The following is a 26519-nucleotide window of genomic DNA, read 5'->3' as shown; positions in this document are numbered from 1 at the left end:
TCTTTTGGGTATACTAAGACTAACAAAATGAAATAAGTTTACGACTCTATATATGTAATACCCGCTTCTTTTATCCTTTCGTTAATGTATAATGTCGAACTAGTGAATATTTTAATTCTCTTGACTCGTGTTTTGGAATGGAATTTCGTTGCCCTTCGTTAATGCTTAATGTTACTAGTTCGCAAGAATAAAAGTTTAAGTGATAATCGAACAAGTTTAAAACGACCTAACGTATGATTATAGAATACAATGAACGCTGTACAAAGATTTAATATCATGCTTCACGAACTAAAAGTGTTCGGATTCCCATTTATACATATATACATCAAGCTACTCCTTAATAACTTCCTTTTTACACACAAGTTTATGGGAAAGAACAAAAAAAAATAATAGAAAGGGAAAAAAGGGCAGCGGGCAACCTCCCCTTTAAGCACGGGCCACATCCTTTTGGGCCCGATAGTTCAGCCCGACGACGGAAGGCTGGCGGCCCGAAGGTCGGCCCTTTAGCAGCCCAACATGCTCTCCAACTTGGGATATAAGAACCTACAGAATGCAGGCAAAACTAATAAATTTCTTTAAGTACCAAAAGACTAGCAAACAAATTAAGAAAGAGTTTAGGAACCTAAAATGGCATAAATGCTCCTGCACTTCCCCAACCAAGAGCTGCACAATCAAACAAAAGCAATAAAAATAATTGGTAAGGTGTCAAACTCAACTTCATCCAAGCAAGGAAAGGAGACACACTTACTTTAACAAAAGGAGGTCAAATGATCCCAGAATAGCAATGACAGTTCTGCACTCTCCTCTTCCCTCCCAACAGTTGCTGCATATCCCTCTTTCACCTGCCATAGTCAAACAAAGACCATAAATATAAGAGTACTTAGGTTCAAACAAAACACCAAAATTTCTTAAACTAAAGTGCTACAATGGGGATCAACAAAGAGATATGCTGCTACATGAAGACAACTACAATGTCAGCTCACTTAATTCACCCAAAGTACACCAAGTTTACCCATTCATGTGCATCGATTTTTCCCCTCCACACACCCCAAAATTCTGCATTTAAAGAGAGTTAGAGAGCTTGGAGTTCTTGGCGCAGAAGTCCGGACAGTAACTACTTCAAGAGGTATTTCACCTCCATCCTTTCTCCCAATCTTTACTCATAACATCATATAGAAGCTTAAAAACTCGAATCACAATCTGCCCAAGCATGCTCTCTTATTTCTAGAATGGAACTTAGAGCTCCCTCAACACCACAACAAATAATGAAAGGATATGTTGCAACCTTTAAGAATTTAGATCAGCAACAAAAATTTCGTCAGAACCGAACTCACTCCAGTGAGCTCCATACAAAAAGAACATAGAAAACATTCCAAGATTTGAAACCTTATCACCAAATAAGAATTTAATATTGAAAGAACTTAACTCTACACTCACTTAGCTACTGCCAAGAGGAACTCGATTATAATAAACCAAGTGATAGATGATTAGAAGGCTTAGTGATAAGACTCGTTTCATGCATCTATTTTATATATAAATTCTGTGTTTTCTACGGTGCTAACATGCATTTATAAGTCCAGGTGCGTGAATTATCTGCCAGGCCCAAGAACGAAGAACAATTACCAGGGCAAAGAATTAGAAGAGAAAAAGTGAAGAAAAAGAGCAAAATCCCCGAGGGCACAATCGTCAAATCAAGAAGACCGTTGCCCTAGGGATTTGAGCCACGCCTATAAATACCAAGAAGCTTGCGATAAGAGGGGACACGGAGTTAGAAAATTTCCTTGGCATTTCCGGCTCGCTCTAAAAAATTCGCTCTCATAACTCACGCACTTGGTACCATGGAAGATCTGGGGTAGTTTTAGTGTGGTGTTTTGTTTAGTTGGAAGGTGTACACCACTCCGAGAAGGAGTGAAGAAACAATTTACTTTTCGCACGTACTTTTTATCTCGTCAATTTCCTTGCCAGAAATCCGGCGACTGCTTGTGACTCATTTACATTTTATGGTTAATTTCCTTGCCGGAAACAATTTACTTTTCGCACGTACTGCTCTGAATTACTGTGTTGGATGCTTTTCGCAATTGATTTGTTGATCGGAGTTGAGATCGGTGTTGATCGAAGTTGATCTACCGAATTGAGATTGAATCGGAGTTGGAATGATGTTGAAAGTTGTGGATCTGGCCTAGTTGGTGATGAATCTGATAGATCTAGTTTAGATTTCTTTTAATTATTCGAATCTGAGTACGTAAGTTTGGATCTGCATGGAAAACTCTGTTGCTACTGATTTGCTCTGTCTGGTAGATTAGATTTGGTAGTTTTTAGTTTAATCATAGCTTTCATCGTTCGATCTGAAGTATGCTCTGTTTTCACGTTCTGTTCTGTTTATTTCGTGCTTTGGTTGTTGAAGAAGATGAAGTCGATCAGTAGTTATAGTCGAGTATGCTTTAGTTTGTTAATTGCAGCTTTATGTCAGTGGCCAATTAGGGAAATCTGTTTTGCCGTTTACTTTTGCATGCCTTGTGTTTGGTTATTTTAGGAAACTTTTTTACTTGACCCAGGAATTTAGTGAATACTCTCAAGTTGCATTTGGATACGAATCATGCATGCATTTATGTTTTACGCACTTTCAATTCTCCAGATCTGGCAGTTAGAATAGACTAGATTTCAATTCACATGCCTAGTAGTTAAAACTCAATCCTCATGTTGTGTGGCAGCAGCCAACCCTCCAAAAGTTCTCTCAATGCATTCTAACGCTTCCATCCTCGTGGATTCGATCCCGACTTCCCTATACTAGCCAATAGTGTAGAGGGTTGAGGTTTTGAAGCGGGATTTGCTATGACAACGACTGCATTCTGAAAGTTCACGATTTCCTAGACCATGTGCTCTAGCAAATCCTCTGGACCTAAAAATTTGCATTTAAAGAACGAGCTATAAAAAAACACACCACATAATCCCACAGCTTCACTTAGCTTAGTCTTGGGACTGCCCGGAGATGGCCGCTTGACGAGCCCCGACCTCGACAGTAAACCGCCATGGCAGTGGTTGTCTCGGCGCTGCATTCGGAGATTCGGAGGGACTAACCGACGGCGAATCGTGAACACGGGCTGGGGACAGCATCGATTGCAATAGGAGGCTGGACAGTGGCGGTGGCTGGTGTGTAAATACAACGAGGGCGGCTGAACGGAGACCTCACCCTCCCCCTCCCGCCGCATCGGCGAATCCCGTCGAAGTGGCAGCAGCGGCGGTGTCTAAAGAAGACACGGTAGCGGTATGCGCCTCCTCATGCCCGTTTATGCAACTGTAACTCCAATTGAACCGAGAGTAGCTGCTGGGCGTCGATTTCTGCCGAAGGAAGGCGACGGAAATCAAGGGTTCTTCAATTTGGGGATCTCTTAACTTGAGGGAGAGAGAATGAGGAATACTGATAGTGATGGAGAGGAGCAAGTTTGACTTTATTTTGGGCCTCGCTAATTTTTTAATGTGAGGAATAAGGTGGGTTGAGTTAGTACTTTTGTTGGGGTGATAAGGCTCGTTTCATGTATCTATTTTAGATATAAATTCTGTATTTTCTACAGTGCTAACGCGCATTTATAAGTTCAGGTGCGTGAAAAATCTGCCAGACCCAGAAAGGAAGAGCAATCACCAGGGCAGATGAAATAGAAGAGAAAAAGTGAAGAAAAATAGCGAAATCCTCAAGGGCACAATTGTCAATTCACGAAGTCTGTTGGGCAAGGATTTGAGCCACGTCTATAAATACAAGGAAGCTTGTGATAAGAAGAAGGCTCTTAGTTAGAAAATTTCCTTTGGTATTTCGGCCCGCTCTCTGAATTCACGCACTTAGGTCGCGCACTTGGTTCCATGGGAGATCTGGGGTAGTATAGTGTGGTGTTTTGTTCAGTTTGGAAGTGTAACACCGCTCCGATAAGGAGCGAAGAAACAATTTACTTTTCGCACATACTCTCTCTGGCCGATTTCCTTGCCGGAAATTCGGCGACTATTTTGTGACTTGATTTGCAGTTTATGGTTAATCTAGTTCCGTTTTCAGTTTTGTTTTGGATCTGATTCTTACTGTTCTGTTTACTGAGTTGGATGCTTTTCGCAATTAAATTGTTGATTGGAGTTGATCTATTGAATTGAGGTTGAATCGGAGTCGGAATGGTATAGAACGTTGTGGATCTGGTTTAGTTGGTGATGAATCTGATAGATCTAGCTTAGATTTTCTTCTGATTGTTCGAATTTGAGTACGTGAGTTTGGATCTGCATGGAAATCTCTGTTGTTGCTGATTTACTTGGTCCAGTAGATTAGATCTGATAGTTCTTAGTTTAATCTTAGCTTCGTTGTTTGATTTGAAGTATGCTCTGTTTTTATGTTCTATTTTGTTCATTTCGTGCCCGCTTGTTGAAGAAGATGAAGTCGATCAGTAGTTATAGTCGAGTTTGCTTTAGTTTGTTAATTGCAGCTTTCTGCCAGTAGCCAGTTAGGGAAATATGTTTTGTCGTTACTTTTGCATGTCTTGTGCCTAGCTATTTTAAGAAACTCATTTACTTGACCCAGGAAGTTTGGTGAATATTCTAAGTTGAATTTTGTTCAAAACCATGCATGCATTTATATTCTACGTATTTTCAATTCTCAAGATCTGGTAGTTAGAATAGATTAGATTTAATTTCCCAGGCCTAGTAGTTAAAACTCAACCCTCATGTTGCGTGGCAGCAGCCGAACCATCCAAAAGTTCCCTCAATGCATTCTAACCCTTTCGCCCTCGTGGATTCGATCCGACTTCCCTATACTAGCCAATAGTGTAGAGGGTTGAGGTTTTGAAGCGGGGATTGCTGCGACAACGACTGCATTATGAAAGTTCATGATCTCCTAGACCCTGTGCTCTAGCGAATCCTCTGGACCTAGGAATTCGCCATCAAAAGAATCATACAGTCAGCAACATCTCCTGACCCTTCATTGGGCCCGAAAATAAAATCACTCTTGGGCCAACTATTTTTGTCAGTTGGTTGAGTAAGCCTCAGAATTAGGTGTGGCTTATGCTATTCAACTGTTTTTGTCATTTTGTAAAGCCTCCAAACCAATGTAGGGGTGGCTTCTAAAACCCTAATCCCTCAGAAAGCTTTCATCATAGGGCAGCCTCCGGACCTATATAAGGGTGGCTTCTAAAGGTGCCTATCACACATAACAGCCTCCTAACCATGTACATGGGTGACTTGTAATGTGATAGTGTTTATATCATGAATTTGTATGGTTTTTTAAGCTTAATCCCTCAGGTAGCATGTGTAAATCATGGAAAAATAAGCCTCCTAACCAAAGAACAGGGGTGGCTTATTAATAAGAACAACTCAGCAACAAGCAACACAAGCAAAATCATCACAGGGAACACATCAGACACAGCAAACCACTCATAAGCCTCAATATGAACAACACAAGCATCATAACAACCACAACAGCAGCATAAAAAAAACCACAGACTTCAATCCCACATCCTCCAAACCCACAGTCTCCAGTGTAAACAACAACCATGGCATCCAACCCCACAGCCTCCACTGTAAACAACAACCAGAAACCATAAATCAATCCAAACCCCCAGCCTCCAAACCCATCAACACCCACACCATCCATATTAATCAACCACCAGAAACCTTAAATCAACTCAAACCCCCAGCCTCCAAACCCATATACACCCACATCCTCCAGATTAAACACCCGCCAGATACCCTAAATCCATCCAAACCCCCAGCCTCCAAACCCACCCACACCCTCAGGCTCCAACCCATCGACCAACCACAACATCCAAACACAAATCATCAGTCGAAAGATAGGAATTTGAGAGACAACATACTTAGATTAGATCCAAAAACCTAGGCAGCAAGATCGCAAACATTTCTCTCTTAAAAGCCGAATACACGATGGGGGAAGCTTGGGGTAAGTTGTCAGAGTTGGATGGGGGTGGTGGACCGTAGTAGGGGGTGGCTGGGGGTGGTGGGCCGTAGTATGGGGTGGCTGGGGGTGGTGGACCGTTGTAGGGGGTGGCTGGGGGGGGGTAAACCGTAGTAGGGAGTGGGTGATGGTGGTGGTGGACCGTAGTATGGGCTTTCAGAGCCAAAGTACTCAAACATCTCAGGTGGGGGAGGTTTTCAGGTTCCGTTTCGGGGACAACGGTGTCGGTAAAGATGGATACATGATAGGGGGCGACAATGGGGGGGTATGAAGTCCATAGATGCTCTGGCGTGTCTGGGACGACGATGTCGTCCAGATCGTCGGACGACAAACAAGCCCAGGAGTCGGGATCAAATCGGGGGTATATGAGGTGGATGTTGGCTGAAATCAAATCGTGGAGGAAGGAGGTGTTCCACGACCTAGGGTTTCGGTGGTGTGAAGGAGACGGTGGGTCAATGGGGGGATGGATGTCGACCATTTAAATGAGGGAGGCGATGGAGGGTGGTTGTGTAGCATTGAAGGAGGCGGTGGGTGGTTTAATGGCATTGATGGAGGCGGTGGGTGGTTATGTATTGATGAAGGAGGCGGTGGGTGGTCGTGTAGCAGTGAAGGCGTCGGTGGAGTAATCAGGGAGGCGAAAGGATGGAATGCAAAATGCATCACCGATTGAAATTGAGAGGGGGTCAAAGTGCAAATAACAAGAATGTGGAGGAGTATAAAGATATGTCCATTTTTAGTAAGTTTGAAGTGAGACAAATTTTCAGGGACGGACCGAAATGGTAAATTGGGACAAATTTTCAGGACGGAGATAGTAGTATTTAATTGTCAGGTCATCTTGTTGACTGAGTATTATCATCAAATAAATAAATGTTTTTATTTAAATTTACTTCCCAAGAGAGTTTTTGCGTTCTTGTTTAAGGTTGGTTGTTTTCAATGTAAATATTAGTTGAATATGCATGCTACAAGTGTAAATTAATTAAATACGTGATCTTAAAGCAGGCCTGTACAACTATTTCATGTTTATATGGCACTCCCTACGGAATTATTGAACAAAACAAAGAAAATGGTTGAGCTAATTTTGATTGTGCCGGCAATCTTCAATCGGCCAGAAATATTAGTTGAGTCAATGTACTATTAAGTTAACAAAACAGACAAGTATTGATGATTCATATTTTTAATATTTGTTAATTCAGACTAAAGTTTACTACGATGACCTCAAAGTTTAGACAAAATTTTAAGAATAACTCTTAAATCTGCAGACTCAACTTGTTAGTTGAAAGATCTCCTTGATCACCCTGGTGTAAGCAACACACGAGACGAGTCTTTCCTAACGTCGTTTCTGCAACGCTGCAAGCAATTTTGATACAAAGCTCCCCCGTTTCTTTATCTAAAAAGTGTGGAGAAAATCAAGTATTGGCATTGTATATTGAAGAACTTAATAAATGGTGAAAAGTGAACCAATTTTACCTGAAAACTGTGTACAAGAGCTTTCACATTGCTCTTATTATTCTTTTTCTTCTTGACTTTGGTGGTTTTGGGGGCCCTTATACATCCCAGAAATCTTGTTACTACAAAGCTCCATTTGTTGAAACATGTTGGACTACTCAAACTGTTTTGCTTTCTTACTCCATCAGCACCCAAAACCTAGAATTTTCCAAAAACAAATTTAACCCATTCTATTTTTTGAATGAAAAATGCATTATGTATGATTTGGAACTTGATGAGTCCAATTTTCGTTGGCCCGTGATTATTTGGAGTCCGATAGGGTTTGGCGCAAAAGAAGAAAAATACTATTACGAGGCTTCATGACATAAACTCTAGGTAATTTTCCACTTCATGTGATTATATCACAATTTAATTATAGGTAAAATTAAAAAGATATCATCGAGAGCTTCGTAATGTTACCTTCAGATCATACGATAGCTAGCGAAATATAGACTCATGCCAAATTCTAAAACTTACTAGGAGTACAAGTTAGTACAAAACTTAGGTCAGACTGAGTTAAAAAAAAAGAAGTTAATTAGGTGTTGCAATAAACTCATATACATTCGATATATGTGTGATTTAACAGGATTGACCTGTGTTTGTTTGATGTGAGATGGTGGAGGTGCAGGAGACCGGAGATGCTTTGCATAGTCAAGAAGCTCAGCTCTTCGGTTGTATCCTCTAACATTCCTACGCCGGCTGCCTCGCTTCTCTGCATAAACCACCACTACAACATCCCTGTTTCTGCACCACTTGCTCGTCGTCTACACAAACATTCAGGTTTCTCATCAATTATCAGCACATAATAAATTAATGGAATAAGAGAGAGAGTGAAAAAGAGAGAGCAACCATGTTGCGTAGAAGGGTTGTTCTGTAACTATGAAGAGATATTAGAGGTCTTTCTTTAATATACTACTAATAATCAAGGAAATGAGTACTCCATCCATTGGATCGATCGAAATGCTAATTCAACCTAAGGTAGAATGTCCAAACAAGAAATTCATTTTTTTACTATTTTGATATTAAAAAGATGTGGATTTCCTAATGAAGAAGATTACGAAAAGGAATGCAGCCTAGCCGTTCACTTTGCTCATCACTCATCGTCATTGACTCACTACCATATATTGGCTCCACCTTCTCAATAAGTTATTTTTTTTTACCATTTTCAGCAGATGACAGAAAATTTTGAATACTCCCTAATTTTAATTATTCATTTACTGCTTCGTATTACTCCCTCCGTCCCATAAAAATATGAGCAATAGGTATGACACGAGAATTAAGAAAAAATTGATAAAGTAAGAAAGAAGAGAGGAATGGCATGGTAAAGTAAGAGACTGGAGGAAATGGTAGTTAAAGTAGTGTTAATGGATAGTATGACCTACATTATTAAATTGACATAACTTTCCGAAAATGGAATGCACATATTTTGTGGGACGGACAAAAGTGAAAATTGCACGTATTTTTATGGGACGGAGGGAATATTATTTTTGTCTATAGTTGGATCCGTTTATTTTATGGCAGTACTACTTACTTCTTGTATGGAGTATTATTCAGTTGTCATGTTTCATTTTGAAGTTTTACATGCATAATGTTGTTTAATACTTCATCCTGTCTTGAATCATCACCAACCTAAGAAAAATGAGTAGTTCCATTTTTTTTGGCAAAATCTTTATTCTATCATACTTTATCCAATTTCTTGTGTTAGTCTCTCTAACTAACCTCTATATTTCTTAATCTCTCTACGATTCATTTGATGTTCCTACTTTTTCTTACAAAAAAACATGTCATAAGTTTCTTAGCATGCAAATTTTTCCATCAAATAAGCTGAGCCAAACACCCTTCTCTGCTTTCTTTGTAATTTGTAAATTAACTCTAAACTAAACAAGATGGAGTACTATGAGCTTGAGAGCATAAAGATAATGTACTACAACAAAGAGGTGAAAAAGATACACATTGGGTTTCACAAGCAAACATAGTCCATCATCAAAAGTCAAGTATCCGTAGACTATTTCAATGTGGTGAACGCAGAACTAAGTTATAACCTAATATTACCAACCATAAAAGCAAACACCAAGTTTTATAGACGAGTGTTATTTCCAAGAAGAACCCTGTTCAGCTTCTCTCCAATTTTGGGATAACTCAGTTCCTCCTCTTCTTCTTCTTCTTTTCTTCTTTCTCAGATGCATTCTTCAACTGCAACAAATCATCGAAGTTCACAATAAGCAAATGAAAATAAAGAAGAGAAAGATTAGATAGACAAATCACATAATTTACACTTACCATAATGATGAGAACTCGCACAAAGACAGCAACAAAATCAGTAAACAAGGTAAGAGAATGATTCACGTAGTCCAGGTCTCCCAAGTGTGCTTTCTCAATTATATCTTGGGTATCAACTACGATGTAGCCCACAAAAACTAAAAGTCCAAAATACAACTGTGACACAAGGAATTAGACTCTCAAAAGATTACAAGCATTCAATTCAGTATTTAACTCCAACTGAGCAATACAATTCAATACCTCAAATTTGAATAGAGCCATGGAACCACCGAAAATTGAGGATGCAAAGTGTAACCAAAGTAGGATGGAGAGACCAGAAGAAAGCAGACCACCAAGGTACAAGTACTCTCTACGCCTAGCAACCATTGCAGCTCCAGAAAAACAACCAAAGGCCAGAGAACAACCAACAAAAGCACTAACCAAGATGCTGCAAATATAAAATTTGATTACTTTAGTATACTGGTGCAAACCATTTACCAACTCAGAGAACAAGTAATACTGTAATAGTTAGCTTGTCTACATTCAGCATTATGGAACTGGGAAAGTAGAGGCTACTTCCACGTATTTGGAATTATTCCTTGCACTCTTATTTGTAACTATGATTAACTATACCTATACAATATTGTTCGTAAATTACTTCTGTTTTCGTAAATTTGGTTTCAGAACTTTGTAATTGTTTAACTTCTGTTTATGTCAAAATTAAGGCATGATTCTAGTAGTACCAAAATGACTTGATATACATACAATTGAGGACTCAAATTTTACAGAAGATGCTTAATTTTAATTAAATGGAAGTAAAGGGACTCAATATACATGGATGCGATTAAAAAATTTGAAAGACAGAGAGCGTATATGCATCTTTCCATTTGATTAAAACTATATACAATGACATGTGAGTTCACAAAAACCATTTAATGGTTTTAGGTGTCAACATTCATATTTTAATGACATGTGACATACAAGAAGACATGATCCAGTCAGATATGATATGATGAAGTTTCAGGTGTCAACATTCATATTTTAATATCCATAGCAATCCATACTACAGAAACTCAAAGAAAGTATGGTTCTGGAGTTCTGATTCAGTAATGGAGCGTATGTTAAAGTGTAAATAAGGACAAAAGTATAAGGGGTATGTATGTCGGACAAAATACTGCAGTCAAAGACAATAGACAAATATTCGGATGAGATGAAAGTAAAACCTTAAAGTTTATTCCTGATGGACCAAGTGAAATCAACAGTGGTATCTAATAAGGAAACAGGCTTAAGTATATCTCCAAACTCATATGCACACTTGGGAAATAGACATACCTTGGATCAAATTCAATGGCCAGTTCAACCAGAGGACCAATCGAGGCTCCTTCAAGGAGTGCAGCTGCCATGAGAAGGGTGACTTTCTTTTTCTGCCAATCATCAAATAAAGGATCAGAACCAAAAACCTAAACCAAAATTTTTTTAGTAATAAAAAAAGAACTCCATGAAAAGAGGAGCGATTGTTAAAGGAAAACCTCTTGGTGAAATGGAGTGGCTAGCAGCCAAAAGATGCAGCCCATGCATCCAAGAGAAGTGAGAGTCCCACCCACGTTCCAAAGAATGTGGAGATAAACCCCAACTGCTGATGCCAACAATGCGCAACATAGAGAGAGATACACCTGAAATCAATGTTGCATGCATAACTATAAACCATGATCAACATACATGCATGCAACGTACGAGTACATGCATGCGACATATATTGAGATCGCGGTGACGTGGCATTAGTTAGAAGTCTTGACCAATGAGGAGAAGGCAATGACGTGTTAGCAGCCAATAGGAAGGATCCTACGTGGAAGATATTAAGAAGGAAGATGGAAGAGAAGCGTGAGCTAGCATGAGCTAAGACTCAGAGTATAAATAAGCGTAGCTACTCTTTCTTTTGTTTTATCGTTGAAATTGTGTGAGTTTGTTCATGTTAGCTTAGATCGTGGATCTACAGCTTACCAATGTTCCTATCCGATTCCTTTGAGTTGTATTCGTGGTATTCATCAATCAATAAGATTCCTCTTCGTTCGTCTTAGCTCGATCGATTAGTTGGTGCAATTGATCGTTCGGTTAATTGATTGTTGCGAAGTTGCGATCAATATAGGGAAGCTACGAGCTCGGATCGTAACAAGTGGTATCCAGAGCTAACGTTCCTCCGACTATGGCGTCGGTGATGCAATTGACGGCGCCGGAGAAGAGAGTGAAGCTGGATTGAGCTTGCGATTTCAGTTCTTCCACAACATTTAGTTTAAGTTGCATCAATCATGGAGGTGTGGATCGATTGGAGTTCGTCTTGTGGTGATTACTCTAATAATCGAAAGAGGAGTTCGTCTCCGTGTGGTGTCGTCTCTGGTAGCAATCGATCTCCGGACATCGGCACCGGGACGCGAGGTGCTGAAATGGAAGAAGATGATCTGATCTTTCAATTGCGGAGTCTAAAACAGGTATCACATATTCGAAGTTATATTGAAGCTTTTGATGAGCTAAATTCTAGGGCTGGTATAGAAGAGAATCAAGCATTGAGTATATTTTTGTCGGGGTTAGTAGATCAAATACGAGTACCGGTTTGTATGTTTGAACCAAGAACATTAGATGAAGGTTATGCTCTCTCTAAGCTTCAAGAGCTTACAATAAGTGTTTTATGGTGTGATCGTAAAAAGCGATATGAGGATGAAGTAGATTATTCTACGAAGGATAGTATTCGAAATCCAGCTCTTAAAACTGAATTGGAATTGGATAGTGAAATGGAAGATGAAACATATGCAGATGAGGGGATTGATCTAGATGTTGCAATTGATGTTGATCGAGCAATTGCTGATGAAGATCTAATGGAGACAATGGATGCGAACTCCAGCAGCTACTGCAACACCGATTTTGAACAATGGGAGTGTAATCAGTCTCCAGTGCAGAAAACAGAGGAGCTGGAACCGGAGCCTGCAGTCTGTGAGCAGCAGTTGTCTGAATGGCAAACAGATGTGGTAGAGGGTGAATTGAACTTGGTGATGGAGGGAACTGAGTCGTTGAATGATCACCATGAGGGAAAGTTGGGCAAGGAAGAAGTGCATGTTGCAGTATTGAAGGGAGTGGAGATATTCATGCCTATGGGGAAATCAATGGAGGTGAAGAAGGGGAGGGAATTGGAGCAAGTGAATGAGCTATATTATAGCTTGTCATTACCGTGGTTGCTCAATTGGTTTCCGAGACCTACGGTGAAGCTAAAGTTCGTGGCTCGATGTGATGATGAGCTCCACGAAGGATTTGTTGATCGTAGTAAGGGTTTTGTCGAGTGTGGGAAATTTAGCATCTGCAATGATAGAGGGCAGTTGGGAACTAAGTGGGAAAATGGGTTCACAGTGGTGGGAAGGCAACTGGATCAGAGAAGTAGTGAACTGCTGTATTTACCAGGTCTATTCGATGGAGTGTTTTCCCGGTCAGATTTTGGAGGTAAGGTGTTTGGAGATAACAGTTATCCTCTGGGATACGAGGAGTGGGGCAGCCACGAATCACACGAGGAAGAAAAGACACAACCTATATCAAGTACTATTGAGGAATGCAAAGAATGGGGATTTGACATTATTGAGATTGATGCTGGCTCACTCGGAATTCCTGAAGAGATTCTTCTGAGATATGTGAGGCTTGTCAAAACTGGGAGTCTCAGAGCTAAGCCTCTGCTTGCTGTGAAGTTTAACAAGTCAGATATACCTATATGTGGTGATAGAGCACATGGATCTTACACAGTCCCTGTGCAGCGAACATATGAGCTTGTTAAGGATGTGAATCTATTGATTAGGAGGGCTGAGAGATGCATTGAAGCTGGAGTAGACGTGATAATGATTGATGCTGAGGATGTATGTAGACAAGCAGATTCTTTGGGGAATCTGAAGGAAGAAAGGGTGAATATCACTGAATTGCAATCATACAAGCTGAGTTCCTATCAGAAATCAACGAGCTATCTGGCCGTGGAAAATTCGGATGCCGAGCTTGAATTTTCAGATTCAAAACAGCTTAAGAATTCTGAATCCTTACCAACTGCTCGACCAAATGCATTAGTGGGGAAGCTGGATGTGACTTCACCAATCTCAGTCTATTATTGTGTGTCCTTGTGGATGTTCATTTGGGGTCCTAAACCTATGGTGAAGATGAAGCTCATGGCACATCCTAGTGAAGTGATTGAGGAAGATTTAAATTCCATGATTTTTCCAATATCAAAGAAATTCAAGGAAGCAGGAGTTCTCTTTTCGTGTCAAGGGATCAATGGGAAGTACGTGGAAATGGATGAAAGGGCCGCAACATTAGAGCGAACATGGTTTGACATTGTTGATGGAGATATCAATGACGTTTCTCCGTGGAAGAAGCACTTCGAAATTGTGTCGTTTTCAGAAAGGAATGGGACTGATCTTGCAAGTTCAGAGAGGGTTGGGACTGATCTTGCAAGGTTGTCTGCTGCAACTAGGAAAGCTAATATCTTACAAGGAAAATCCATTCCCATTCTCGAGGCTGATAGTCAGGAGACCGTGGCTGTTGGGAAGAGCAGTGGCAGCAGCAGTGTGATGAAGAAGACGTCTCAGCTTAGTGACATTGATTGGCTGGTGTCGATTTGGTTTCCCCAGCCAACTGTAAAGATGAAACATGAGGGCTTGGTTCGGAGATTCCTAAGCCAAGTGTAAAATTGAAGGTTTGGGAAGGTAAAGCACGAGAAGCTTGGCTCCATGATTCCTTGTGGACAAGGAATCTTAAGGGGAAGGGATTGTTACGATCACAAATTGTAGAAGGAAGATCGCCGGCCGACGTTAAAGCCCGAATTCCATGGTTCCTTGTGGAAAAGGATAAAGCCGAATTCCATGGTTCCTTGTGGAAAAGGAACCTTAAGAGGGGAGTATTGTTGCATGCATAACTATAAACCATGATCAACATACATGCATGCAACGTACGAGTACATGCATGCGACATATATTGAGATCGCGGTGACGTGGCATTAGTTAGAAGTCTTGACCAATGAGGAGAAGGCAATGACATGTTAGCAGCCAATAGGAAGGATCCTACGTGGAAGATATTAAGAAGGAAGATGGAAGAGAAGCGTGAGCTAGCATGAGCTAAGACTCAGAGTATAAATAAGCGTAGCTACTCTTTCTTTTGTTTTATCGTTGAAATTGTGTGAGTTTGTTCATGTTAGCTTAGATCGTGGATCTACAGCTTACCAATGTTCCTATCCGATTCCTTTGAGTTGTATTCGTGGTATTCATCAATCAATAAGATTCCTCTTCGTTCGTCTTAGCTCGATCGATTAGTTGGTGCAATTGATCGTTCGGTTAATTGATTGTTGCGAAGTTGCGATCAATATAGGGAAGCTACGAGCTCGGATCGTAACAATCAAGCAACCCCATAACCTTAAACCCCCTCGTTTTTTTTGTCCACATTAATATAGATGCTCAACAAACTTAAAAACATTGACAAGGCAATATCATTATTAATAATCAGATACTTGTTTCCCAATGAGTATTAATCAGCAAAAACTGCAAAAGAACTCGCATGAAAAGAAAAACCCACATTTTTTTGGCATCATAAACTGCTAAATCAGAGATTCAGAGAATGAAATAACGTTCTAGAATTTACTTCGTCCACTGATGAAACGGAACAACCGGAACCAGTCAAATAAGGTAAAAGAATGCATTCGAAATAACGAAATTCAACGTTTATCTTCAGCCACCGAAACTGTGAAAAATGTCGGGAAAGATATTGACAGCTCGTCGATAACTAAATCAGCCGGAACTAACTGAAACTAATCTAGGACAATGATCAAAACCGATTCTGAACAATACTAAAAACCCTTCATGAGCCTAATTTGGGAAAAGGGAAATGACATCGAAATAATTTTAAATTAGGTTTTAGCCTAAATCGCAACACGCCAAAACGTACACATACCAAAACACCAGAATCATCGGCGCGAACGCTGAGAACATAATGATTTAAAAACAAAGAAATTAATCAATTGAAAAAACAGAGAATCGGCGAGGAAAGAAAAACCTGTTTAAGATGTGTTTGAACAACGGGAGAAATCTGGCGGAAATTCTTGAGCGAATCATAACTCCATCTGTTACGAGAGGAGAATTGCGAATCGAAGAAGGAAGAAAATGAATCCATTGATTTAGCTTATCTTTGTCGTCTTGAGAGAGTCGTTGGTTTTTGAGATGATGAAATAAATTGAGAATTATAGTAGCAGACACCGGTTTATATATTCGTCTTGAGAGAGTCGTTGCTTTCTTGATTTGATTTTCAGTCTTTCTTTATTTCATTTTTATATTTTATATATTCTTTATTTTTTCGCAAAGTAAAAAAACTTTAATTTTTAAATATAATATAACTATAAATTAATGTAATCTTTTTTACGTAGGCGGTTTGCATTCAGGTTGAAATATCATGTTATTTACTAGTACTATATTACAATCTCATTCGAATACGTGTCTATTTCTTTCATTTTTATTTTTTATTTAATATTCAATTTTATCTGTTTTTTTTAGTTTAAATAAAAATGTAGTACTATCACTCTAAAATTAAATTAAAAAACACACAACATTTCAATTTTTAGATACAAACAATGTGGAGTATTCTAGATTTCTAGGTGGTTGTCAGCAATTATAAGATGAGTTATTAGAGTTGGGGGAATAGGAATAGCATATATTACTAGGAAGTTCCAGATGCATCTCTTTTATATGCGCAACTACCAATCACAACACGCCATATCATCAACTGTATGGTTCATGATCTATTCTATGATAAATTTGATAGGAGTACTATACTAGAAAATAGAAATACTTCAATACTACTCCATCCACAAATGGGAGGCTCCTTTCTTTTTAACACAAATTTTAAAAAATATTAAGAAAAATAAAGAAAATTAGTAGAACATGGATCTCACTTGTGTATAATAATTTTAAGTAATATATGAGTGAATGAGTTAGTGGAATATTAGTATCTTTACCATTTATAATAATTATGAACCAAAACCCATATTTACAGACGGATTAAAATGAAAAAATAGAACTCTTATTCGCGGACAAAATAAAGGGAGTAATTTACAATAACACAATTAGGATCAGTTATTCCGCTATACAGCATACAACAGAAATTTGACACTTGTCACACTTTTAAAATGTTGGCCATTCCCAAACATTCATGTTTATTATCCTATTTTAAATTCACAGAGTGAAAGAGGGTGCAAATTAAGGAGAAAATGGAGCTCAGATTTAGAAAGGAAATGAAAATGCGAATCCAGCAGAAAAATGAATTAGCTTTACCTCTTTTGATATAGGCTATAAGAATGATACTAGTATACACATACATATTTATACTACCAAACAAACATTTCAAATTGCCTTAGATACATACAAAAGACTACAGAGGTATCAGCTCTACACTAAATGTAACTACTAATGACCTATTTTGTATTGTAAATGGATTATAAGTGTATCTGTTAATGGTTGTTAGATACTACTGATCCACGACAGCTTCGACCTGTGCTTGCCTTTGCAGCCTGTGGTTTCTGAGAGCCTTACGGCAAGGAGCAAAAAAGTCATGTGCAAGAACTTCATCTGCAGTAATCCTCTGTCGTGGATTCACCATTAAACACTTATCTACGAGATCAAATAGTGAACTCGGCATGGCATCAAAGAAATCTTGTCGTCGTGCATTTTGTTCACACCAATCCTGAAGAGTTATTGGTGCCATGTATCTTACATCGAGCAGGTCCTGTTACAGAAAGAGTTTTACAAGTCCTGAGCAAAATGGGATTATGACCAAGACTTTTGTACTATTATTTGTACCATTGGAAATAATGATTCGTGGTTGTGCAGCTTTGCGACTTCCCAGAGGGCTTCACTGCCCCTTAACTTTGCTATCTCTTTTATGTTCCTGTTCATGCAACTGTTAGAATGATACCTCCAAATGAATTAAGTTTTAAGTTGCTAGTGTCTGTAATTCTTACTGCTCGGCATCGCCAGTGAAAGGTGTTCTGCCAATCATCAGGTACAGTAAGGTCACTCCAGCTGACCAAATATCAGACTTAGGACCTTGATGTAGAGATCTGAATAATACCTGGAAAGCATGATGGCCAATTAGCTTTCTCTGGAGATCAAAGTTTCATTCCTTGAAATTTTAGTGATGTTATCTTGCTCTGAGACAAATTTCTCTGATATATCATTACTGAATGCACTTGCTTTTTTTTGAGCTAAGTATTTGAAGTAACAAAAGTAGGCTCCATATTACCACATATTGGGAAGAAAGGAGTTAAATAAAATAAAGAAAAACGTTCAAACAACTTACTTCTGGAGCCTTAAAGCCTTTGGTTCCTGCACAAGGACCCTCTCTGGCAGGCTTCCCATCTCCTATAAACAAAGTACTTATTAAACAATTATCATTTGAAACCCGTGTACTTAAAAGCTCTGATATTTCAATTAATGAATTCAGCTAACAATTAAGGGTTACTGAATCCCAGCCCAGCAGCCCCACAAATGATTAGTAAATCTCAGCTCAGATATTTCAATTAATGAAATCAGCCAACAAATCACACATGATTAACAAAAGGAGCAGAGAACCTTTGGTTTTAAGTAATCCAGCCCCACGAACGGTATTTCCATTGGCATACAGTGGCATTGGAGTGACATGCAAAAGTTTGTTACATGCATCCCCACTAGGTGCAGCAACTCTTTTTCTCTTTGATTTGGGAGCATCGACAGTTCCATGATTTCCACCCTGCACCTGCATGGCTTCCTGCGCCAGGCTTAACAGCTCCTTTCTACCATAGCATGGCAATGGTTCTCTAAACCTTTCTGCCGACGCTGTTATAGTGCTTGTTGCATCTTTTGCAGAAGTTATCCCAGAAACATCAGCACCCTGACTTTTCATGATATTCCTGCTGCTAGCTTCAGCAATAACCTTTGCTTCATCAACCTTTCTTTTCAAGTTCCCAGGAGGTAGAAGGGATTTACAGGCTTTTCCAGCATTTTTGTTTACTGTGTTTACGTATGTCGCATCCATTAACTTACTGACTGTTCCATACTTTTTGCGCATATCCTGTTGATCATATAATAAAAAAATTTACTAAAACATGATAAATCAGGTTCGGTTCTTCAAATTGTGAGGGAAGATGAACACATGACACAGAAGTTGGAGATAGAGGGGAGAAACAGAAAATCTTCAGGAGCAATGACTCACTAATGCAAGATTGAAATCAATCAGGTAACCCTTGCTGACCTTGCAAGAGTAAAGAAAGTTTCCAGGTTTAACATCTCTGTGAACAATTCCCTGTAAGCACAACAGTGGTCAAAATGTATTTTCATTTTTTCCTTCGGAAAGAATTCAACTGCATGTATCTTTACTTATTTTCTGACCTGCCTATGTAGACCAGCAAGGGCTTTGAACAGACAATATGCATACCACTGTAGGTCGGAAACAGTCATGTCTTTTTTTAAGATCTGCAAGTTGAAATACTGTCAGAAGAGAACAAGGTCTATTACAGACGAAGGATTAAAGTGGTGATGAATACCTCAGGTCTATCATGCTGAACATGTTGGAGAACAAGACAATCAGCAATCCTACTCTTAAATGAACCTTCATACTTTATCACAAAGTTTTTTCCCCTGCCATTAAGCATAATAAACAAAGCGTAAGCACTGCAAAATAAAATTACAGAAGAACTGGGATGTGTTAAGAATAAAATATATTGCAAATATAGTTTACCCCAATCTCTCTAACATTTTTATCTCATTGTTCACAGAATTTTTATTGGCGTTGACATGAGGACCTGGAAAACCATAAAAACAAAAGTTAAAGTAGCCATAATGGCCAAAATGAATAAGAGAAGTAAGTAGGCTCAGAAACATTAGAAACTACACACAATAAGACGCAGGATGCATGATTTAACAGAAAAAGTAAATGGCTAAACATAGAAAATAATAGAGAAGGCTAAACGAGATGGTAAGCTCCTACATTTGATGGCAAATATTGCTCCATCAGCTTTCCTTCTTGCCCGGTAAACTGTGCCATAACCTCCTGCATAAAATAAGAGAAAAACTTAGATCTATAATACATGAAAAATGAGTCTCTAACAGTCAAAGTATACCTGAACCCTCTTCTTGTTCCACAATAAATGACTCAAATTCTGGAAAAGGTACTTGGTGGCCATTCTGCAAAGCATATATACATCTCAATTCTTCTGTATTATAGATTTATGGAAGCAAATATACATTCACACTGGTCAGCCCATAAATCTTAGGTGAGAGCTTACGTTGGATGTGGATGAAGGCTTATCCCTATTCTCAAATGATGCATCCCACTTTTCTTTAGCATTTACAATCTGGTCACAATCGACCTTTTTCGCTTGTTGTACAGAAACTGGGTTTTTATCTCTTTTACATTGCTCTTGACTTTTACCAGTAAGACGCTTGCAATTCTCTGTATTGGGGGAGATAGGTTTTTTCCTATCAGGATTGAGGGCAGAGGAATGCTTGATGGAATGATTCACCATGTCTCCCTCGCTTTGTAGATGGCCTTTTGTTCTTTGTCTGCTGGAAACGAGACCCTTGTTATTGGATTTAGGCAGAGCCTGTTCAGAGTTATCTTTGTCATACTTAGTTTTACGGATTCTATCTAATTGCTGATGCTGCTTATGGCCTTTGCTACTACCCGAACCATGTAGAAAAACTTCCTTTATTTTTCCATCAATGGCTTCAGTCAATGAATCACACCCTTGAATAACAGCATCAGTTCTTTTGTGTGTTGCTGTCATCTGCTCATCTATTTCTGCCTTAGATGATGCAGAAATAGTTACGGAGTTTACAGGGTGTACTGAACCAGTTACACCAATTCCACTCCCTTCTTCAAAATTAATACTCAGTGAATGTGGCAGCTTCTTTGGAGAAGGGACAGAATTTAATAATTCTTCTGTCTGTATTTGGTGTTTATATGGACTACTACCAAGATCAAGAAAGTATGACTGAAAATTCATTCTATGTAAACAGTTATTCGGAATTTTGGCTGCAATATGTTCAGAAGCATCATCAACTTCAAAGTTACATTCTAACTTTCTATGCACTATAGGTATAAACATGTCGCTTTTAAGTTTCAAGCTGTCAGAAGATGAGAGTGAGGGCAGGTTTGATAATGTCTCAATTCCCTGAAAAACAGTGCAGTGCAGTGTTCCAGTAAGCCAATGACAATCAGAGATCAAATCAATTATGAGATGCATGCTTTAAATTAATTCAAGTGAAGCACGGAAAATGTGAGATGACAATGAACAATTAGCTTCAAATGGATCTTTTAAGCAATGGGAAAACCAAGAATTAAAGCAGACACACATTACTTTTGTATGGTAGGCCAGCACAAAGACACACAGCCTTAAACATGCTCGAGTGCAAGAGAGCACATCCTGAGCACTGAATTAATTGTAAGCAACACCAAGGCTCCCCCAAAATCTAATACTTTATGCAGAATATGGATACTTTCGTACTATCCTCAATATATTTGACTACTGAAATTATGATTCATTTCATCCATGATATTGCTATCTATGACCTATTATCCTGATAGTCACAGAATATGTTTTAACTAAGAGTAACAGCAAATCACATATTGCATATCAGTAAAGCATCAGCAGTTGAAAATGTAACCTTTACACAACTTAAGCATTATCACAAGTGTCAGACCAAATACTCAAATTAACGCCTCAAACTTACTTGAGTGTCGACATTCTGAAATTTATTGGGAATTTTAATCGCCATCTGGCTTGAGCTCTTTTCATCTGTCATTTCACCAGATAAAAACAAAGTGAAACACAAAACCGAAAACAATGCAGTTCATTTCAACTATTAAGAGATAGCGAGACAGAGAGAGAGAGAGAGAGAGAATTTATGCCATCTAAATCCAGGTGAAACTTCTTCTTCTTCATAATCAGAAAATCCTCAAGCTCCAGTGCCTCAAACTTTCTTTTTCTACAATGCATCCTCACTGAGGCATTTGACCTAACATTTGCCAACAAACGCGGCACAAAGTGTGGCAAATCCAAGTATGTTGAAATCAAACCCGAATTAGATAAGAATTGGGCGAGAGCAGCAAGTCCGATTTGCGAGAAGGTGACGAGATCTTCATCATCGAGACTGATAGGAGAATTAGGGATTGAACAGAGGAAGCGTATGAAATCTGGAGTACAACGGAAAGCTAGGTCGGATGGATGGGCGGGGCGGCCCTGGGCGAGCAAAAGGCCGAGCAACTGCCAGGCGGCGGCGGCGGCGTCAGATGTGAGCGGGTGAGCTTCCATCAGTTGTCAGATCCGGAAAGTCCAGACCAAAATGGTAGAGAGGAAAAGTGCTTTGTGATTGATGAGGATAAGAATGCGGCAAGTTGGGGATTGGGTGTACACTATAGAGGGATTTCAAACTTGGCCGTGGCTTTCCCGCCACCCATTTCCATCCTCTCAGTGAATTTTCTGTACATTTTTTATTTGATTTTAGAGTAATATTTTATTATATGAAATAAATGGTGAATTAATTATCAACGAGTCTGTCTCATTATTTTTAATCTTTTTTTACGATCAAAGAATTACTCGAAATTCACATTTAGAATTTTTGTATTTCTATTTAATTTTCTTCTTTTATGTGTGTGGGTTTGTCAATTCCTGATACAAAAGTGTTGAAGCCTTGAAGGTGAAGGTGAAACCAAAACTCAAAGTGAAGCTGCATTCAATTCAAAGTTGCATAAAGATAACAAGGATATTTGTCACGTGAAAGAGAATGGAGCACGAGACTTAGAGCATGCGCAGCGGTGGCGTCCGTCGCCACCGCCGTCCGTGCCAGCGAGAATGGAGCACGAGACTTAGAGCATGCGCAGCGGTGGCGTCCGTCGCCACCGCCGTCCGCGCCGCTGGCACGGACGCCATCCGCCGCCGCTGCGCTCGCGCCGCTGGCACGGCGCTGCTCGATGTATCGAGCACGTCCGTGCCAGCGGACGCACACGTGGCGGCACGGGATTGGGCAACGGCGTAGCCGTTGCATTCAAACTTTTTTTTAAAAAAAATCGGTATTTAATTATAAATAATGCTAAAAAATAAAAAAAAAAAATTTCCAAATCCCAAAAATATGGCCGTTTTTCCCGTTTTTTCTGAATTTTTTTGATTTTTTTTATTTTTTTCCCAAAATCATCTATAAATACACACATTCATCACTCATTTATCACATCAATTCATCTCTCATTCGTAATTCTTATACAAACTATCAACACATTCAACCTTCACTCAAAACATCAAATGGATTTCACCCATCTCATGGCGGAAGCGGAGCGCGAAGAACAAGAATACTACGAACAACATCGTGCCGTTTACGAAGCATATGTCGCGGCGAATACCCCCGCTCATCCTCCTCAACGCACTAGATCAAATCGCCGCTACATCCATCGTGACCGGGAGGGAGCCCACGAAAGGCTCGTTGCCGACTACTTTGCCGACCATCCGCGGTTTCCGGTAGATTACTTCAGGCGCCGTTTTCGCATGTCAAAGCGCTTGTTCATGCGAATTGTCAACACATTGTCCGCACGTGTTGAATACTTTCAAACAGGTGTAGATGCAGCCGGCCGGCAAAGTATCACGGCGTTGCAGAAGTGTACGTGTGCCATCCGACAACTCGCTACTGGGCAAACGGCCGACATCTTCGACGAGTATTTGCATATCGGTGAGTCCACTGGAATCCTTTGTTTAAAGAATTTTTGCGAGGGCGTTCGTTCTGCTTTTGCGGATGAATTTCTTCGGGCACCCACCACCGATGATTACCAACGGTTGCTTCGTCTTCACGAATCAGTCCATGGCTTTCCCGGAATGCTTGGCAGCATTGACTGCATGCATTGGAGGTGGAAGAATTGCCCGACTGCTTGGAGGGGGCAACACTTAAGCGGTCACAAAGGCGGCGGCCCAACACTTATCCTTGAGGCAGTCGCCGACTATCGCCTATGGATTTTGCATGCATATTTCGGCGTTGCCGGATCCAACAACGACTTGAACGTGCTCTATTCTTCACCACTCTTCAATGATGTGATGAATGGTGTAGCACCGGCGATCGACTTCACCATCAACGGAAATACATACCGCATGGGTTACTATCTCGCCGATGGTATCTACCCAAGGTGGTCGACGTTCGTGAAGACGCTCCACAACCCGCACGACCCGAGACGGGTTCTTTTTGCGCAGCGTCAAGAGTCAGCGCGGAAGGACGTCGAAAGAGCCTTCGGGGTCCTTCAAGCTCGATTCAACATTGTGAAGGCCCCGGCTCGGCTGTGGTACGTGAATAATATCGTCGACATCATGTTCACGTGTATTATATTACACAACATGATTATAGCCGACGAAGGGCCGAGGGCGGCTAGCTTCTACGACGAGGACGAAGCCGGAAGCTCAACAGCGAGGTCTCCCCCACGCCGAGGCGAGCATACGACGGTTGGCCAGAGTATCGAGACAAGACACACAATGCGCGATACTCGAATCCACAATCAACTACAAGAAGACCTAATCAACCACATGTGGGCGAAATTCGGCAACGAGTAGTGGTTTTTTTAATTTTTAGGATTGTAATTATGTAATTTTTAATTTTTAGGATTTTAATTATGTAATTTTTCATTTTTAGGATTTTAATTATGTAATGTTTAATTTTATTTGTCATTTGTAATATTTATTGTGGTTTTTAAATGAATTTTAATATTATGGAAATGTTATTGTTTAATTGAATTTTAAATTAATTGTGCTCGTCCTTGCGGAAGAGCACAGTTGTAGGTGTTGTGCTCTTGCCAAAGAGCAGGCATGAATAGTACCGCCCGGGCCCACAACCGTGCTGCTGGCAAGAGCACGGTTGTGGATGCTCTTACTTGTAGCTAATTGTGTGCAATCCAAACATAGTACAAAGGATATTGCCAAGATACCAACTGTCCACCTAGACCACAAGAGATCATGGAGGGACGTGGCAGTGCAAGGAGCAATGAAGAAGAGTCGTTCTTGATTCAGTTGTGATTAAGTTTTGTTAAGGCAAGAGATTAAAAGTTGGTACATAGATTAAGGAGTTGTTCTAGATGCTTCTTATCCATGCTATACAAGTTGTAATGTAATTCAGATTACAACTACAATCAATGCTCTTACTATTTCAGGCTATTTACCTTTTGGTTTTCTTCTTCGTGACTTTACTTGTTTGTTTTCATGGTATCAGAGTAGGATCCTTGTGATCCTGTCTCTCCTAACCTCTTGTTTTAAAGTTTTTTTTTTTAAAAAATGGCAGAAATGGGAGATTCAAACTTCACTTCCATTCCACTTTCTGCACTCCCTATTTTTTCACAATTACCACCTATTTCAGTCAAATTAACTGATGGAAATTTTCTGATGTGGCAACAACAAGTAGATGTTGCTGTCTGTGGATATGGGCTTGAAGCCTTTCTCATGGGAGATGCAAATCTACCACCTCAAATGATTCCAGATCCAGTGGATGGCACAATGATGCTAAATCCTGCACATGTTGCTTGGCAGAGACAAGATAAAAGAGTAGCTGGGTGGCTCCTGTCTTCACTCTCAGAAGGAGCACTTGTTCTGGTTGTTGGTCTCAGATCTGCAAGAGACATTTGGAGTGCTCTTGAAAGAAATTTTGCTAGTTGTTCTACTGCAAAAGTCATGCAATACAGGCAACAAATGCAAAATCTCAAGAAAGACACTTTCTACGAGTGAGTATTTGAGCAAAATGAAATCTTATTTTGATCTTCTTGGCTCTGTTGGCTGTAGAATCTCAGATGGTGAGTAGATCTTGCACCTTTTGGGTGGTCTAGGGCAAGATTATGATCATGTTGTGTGTGCTGTGAACTCCAGTTATGAGCCATGGAACATAGCAGATGTGAGCTCTTTTCTTTTGAGCTTTGAGTCCAGAATGGAGACTACTAGGGCTCATGCTACTAGTGTGGAGGGTTCTTCATACCTAAAAGGGAGACATATTGATCATATCAGCCATAGCTAAAACACAATTGTTGTTAGCTTGACGATTATGGAACTAATTACAATCGAGATCAATAAAATCGCAAAAAACTTCGCATAAAGTTAACTGCTCGGAAACCCTCCATAGGAGGCGAGCTGTAGATCCCCCCAAAAAATAACAGATGTAGTTATGACAACAAATAATAACCTACCGGATGGAACTTTTACGGTGTGATTTGCTTGGAGAAGAGTTGGAGATGGAAGAGGAGTTGGTGATGGAATGGAAGAAGAGAATTGACTCTGTAGAGAAAGAATGAATAAAAAAGGGTATAAAAGGTAAAATATTTTATATTTCTTGGTACACAAAATAAGGAGATTTGTTGTCTCTATAAAATTGTAAGTTACACATCAATGCATTTTCAGCAGGCCGAGACGGGCCATTCCAAAAAACAAGGGCCTATGTGGTAGACTAAATAAGCTATCAAACGAATGGAAATATGAAAATACATATCTATTTCTTGACATTACTAAATTATCAAACGAGTCCTAAAATTGAATAATACGAGTAGCAGATTACATAAAGGCCATGTTTGGTTGTCAGGATTTTGTCCGGGAAAGTAATTTGTATCCTTAAATTTTAAATTCCTATGTTTGTTTCGGTTTTTAATCAAACAGAAAAAGTAATCAGAATCCAAGAATAATGAAAGTTAGTACAACTTTCCATGATTTTGAATCCTAACTTTTCTTAGGTATTCTTTTTCCCGGTTTTAGGATTCTTACATATTTAATGCAATATAAGTATAGTTTTATTAT

The 26519-nt window shown here is 39.6% G+C and overlaps 4 protein-coding genes across 6 annotated transcripts; all 4 read right to left on the bottom strand.

The window, feature by feature from the left end:
• Positions 1 to 248: 248 nt before the first annotated feature.
• On the bottom strand, positions 249 to 1147 carry LOC121755035. Its single transcript, XM_042150315.1, has 4 exons — positions 1013 to 1147; positions 749 to 842; positions 623 to 663; positions 249 to 543 (listed from the first exon to the last, which is right to left on the bottom strand). Exons 1-4 carry the CDS (start codon positions 1014 to 1016, stop codon positions 365 to 367), a joined length of 318 nt encoding a protein of 105 aa, XP_042006249.1. The 5' UTR covers positions 1017 to 1147; the 3' UTR covers positions 249 to 364.
• A 5885-nt stretch (positions 1148 to 7032) lies between these two features.
• On the bottom strand, positions 7033 to 8322 carry LOC121755034. The gene is made up of 4 exons (XM_042150314.1): positions 8273 to 8322; positions 8017 to 8187; positions 7406 to 7582; positions 7033 to 7325 (listed from the first exon to the last, which is right to left on the bottom strand). Exons 1-4 carry the CDS (start codon positions 8273 to 8275, stop codon positions 7266 to 7268), a joined length of 411 nt encoding a protein of 136 aa, XP_042006248.1. The 5' UTR covers positions 8276 to 8322; the 3' UTR covers positions 7033 to 7265.
• A 1003-nt stretch (positions 8323 to 9325) lies between these two features.
• LOC121755806 (bax inhibitor 1-like) lies at positions 9326 to 15943 on the bottom strand. Its single transcript, XM_042151205.1, has 6 exons — positions 15749 to 15943; positions 11212 to 11355; positions 11015 to 11106; positions 9944 to 10130; positions 9704 to 9859; positions 9326 to 9616 (listed from the first exon to the last, which is right to left on the bottom strand). Exons 1-6 carry the CDS (start codon positions 15863 to 15865, stop codon positions 9563 to 9565), a joined length of 750 nt encoding a protein of 249 aa, XP_042007139.1. The 5' UTR covers positions 15866 to 15943; the 3' UTR covers positions 9326 to 9562.
• Positions 15944 to 16980: 1037 nt separating this feature from the next.
• Positions 16981 to 22185, bottom strand: LOC121754096 (probable serine/threonine-protein kinase cdc7). 3 transcript variants are annotated; one of them, XM_042149442.1, is made up of 14 exons: positions 21632 to 22185; positions 21454 to 21518; positions 20007 to 20894; positions 19842 to 19905; positions 19709 to 19771; positions 19460 to 19523; positions 19266 to 19359; positions 19111 to 19194; positions 18935 to 19024; positions 18316 to 18793; positions 18044 to 18105; positions 17706 to 17815; positions 17545 to 17632; positions 16981 to 17470 (listed from the first exon to the last, which is right to left on the bottom strand). In XM_042149442.1, the coding sequence occupies exons 1-14, from the start codon at positions 22032 to 22034 to the stop codon at positions 17213 to 17215; spliced, it is 2811 nt and encodes a 936-aa protein (XP_042005376.1). In that variant the 5' UTR covers positions 22035 to 22185; the 3' UTR covers positions 16981 to 17212. The 3 variants fall into 3 exon arrangements, with proteins under 3 accessions (XP_042005376.1, XP_042005377.1, XP_042005378.1); XM_042149443.1 differs by having other exon boundaries at positions 18974 to 19024; XM_042149444.1 differs by having other exon boundaries at positions 21454 to 21772.
• Positions 22186 to 26519: the final 4334 nt, after the last annotated feature.

Source organism: Salvia splendens, chromosome 11 (assembly GCF_004379255.2).
Source record: "Salvia splendens isolate huo1 chromosome 11, SspV2, whole genome shotgun sequence".
Taxonomy (NCBI): Eukaryota; Viridiplantae; Streptophyta; class Magnoliopsida; order Lamiales; family Lamiaceae; genus Salvia; species Salvia splendens.
Note: the sequence above shows the minus strand (reverse complement) of the source record. Positions and strands in the feature narration are given on the sequence as shown.

What these genes read in the sequence shown, in the direction of transcription:
- LOC121755035 (XM_042150315.1), bottom strand. An exon ending in TTTGACCTCCTTTTGTTAAA is followed by an intron (nt 664 to 748) that starts GTAAGTGTGTCT and finishes TTGATTGTGCAG; the next exon opens with CTCTTGGTTGGGGAAGTGCA. An exon ending in GAGCATTTATGCCATTTTAG is followed by an intron (nt 544 to 622) that starts GTTCCTAAACTC and finishes TGCATTCTGTAG; the next exon opens with GTTCTTATATCCCAAGTTGG.
- LOC121755034 (XM_042150314.1), bottom strand. An exon ending in CTCACATCAAACAAACACAG is followed by an intron (nt 7,583 to 8,016) that starts GTCAATCCTGTT and finishes GGAAAATTCTAG; the next exon opens with GTTTTGGGTGCTGATGGAGT. An exon ending in CTCTTGTACACAGTTTTCAG is followed by an intron (nt 7,326 to 7,405) that starts GTAAAATTGGTT and finishes CACACTTTTTAG; the next exon opens with ATAAAGAAACGGGGGAGCTT.
- LOC121755806 (XM_042151205.1), bottom strand. Translation starts at nt 15,865, where the DNA reads ATGGATTCATTTTCTTCCTTCTTCGATTCGCAATTCTCCTCTCGTAAC. An exon ending in CCACTCCATTTCACCAAGAG is followed by an intron (nt 11,107 to 11,211) that starts GTTTTCCTTTAA and finishes GATGATTGGCAG; the next exon opens with AAAAAGAAAGTCACCCTTCT. An exon ending in GCCATTGAATTTGATCCAAG is followed by an intron (nt 10,131 to 11,014) that starts GTATGTCTATTT and finishes TTATATTTGCAG; the next exon opens with CATCTTGGTTAGTGCTTTTG.
- LOC121754096 (XM_042149442.1), bottom strand. Translation starts at nt 22,034, where the DNA reads ATGGAAGCTCACCCGCTCACATCTGACGCCGCCGCCGCCGCCTGGCAG. An exon ending in TTGATTTCAATCTTGCATTA is followed by an intron (nt 18,794 to 18,934) that starts GTGAGTCATTGC and finishes TATGATCAACAG; the next exon opens with GATATGCGCAAAAAGTATGG. An exon ending in AAGGCTTTAAGGCTCCAGAA is followed by an intron (nt 17,816 to 18,043) that starts GTAAGTTGTTTG and finishes CATGCTTTCCAG; the next exon opens with GTATTATTCAGATCTCTACA.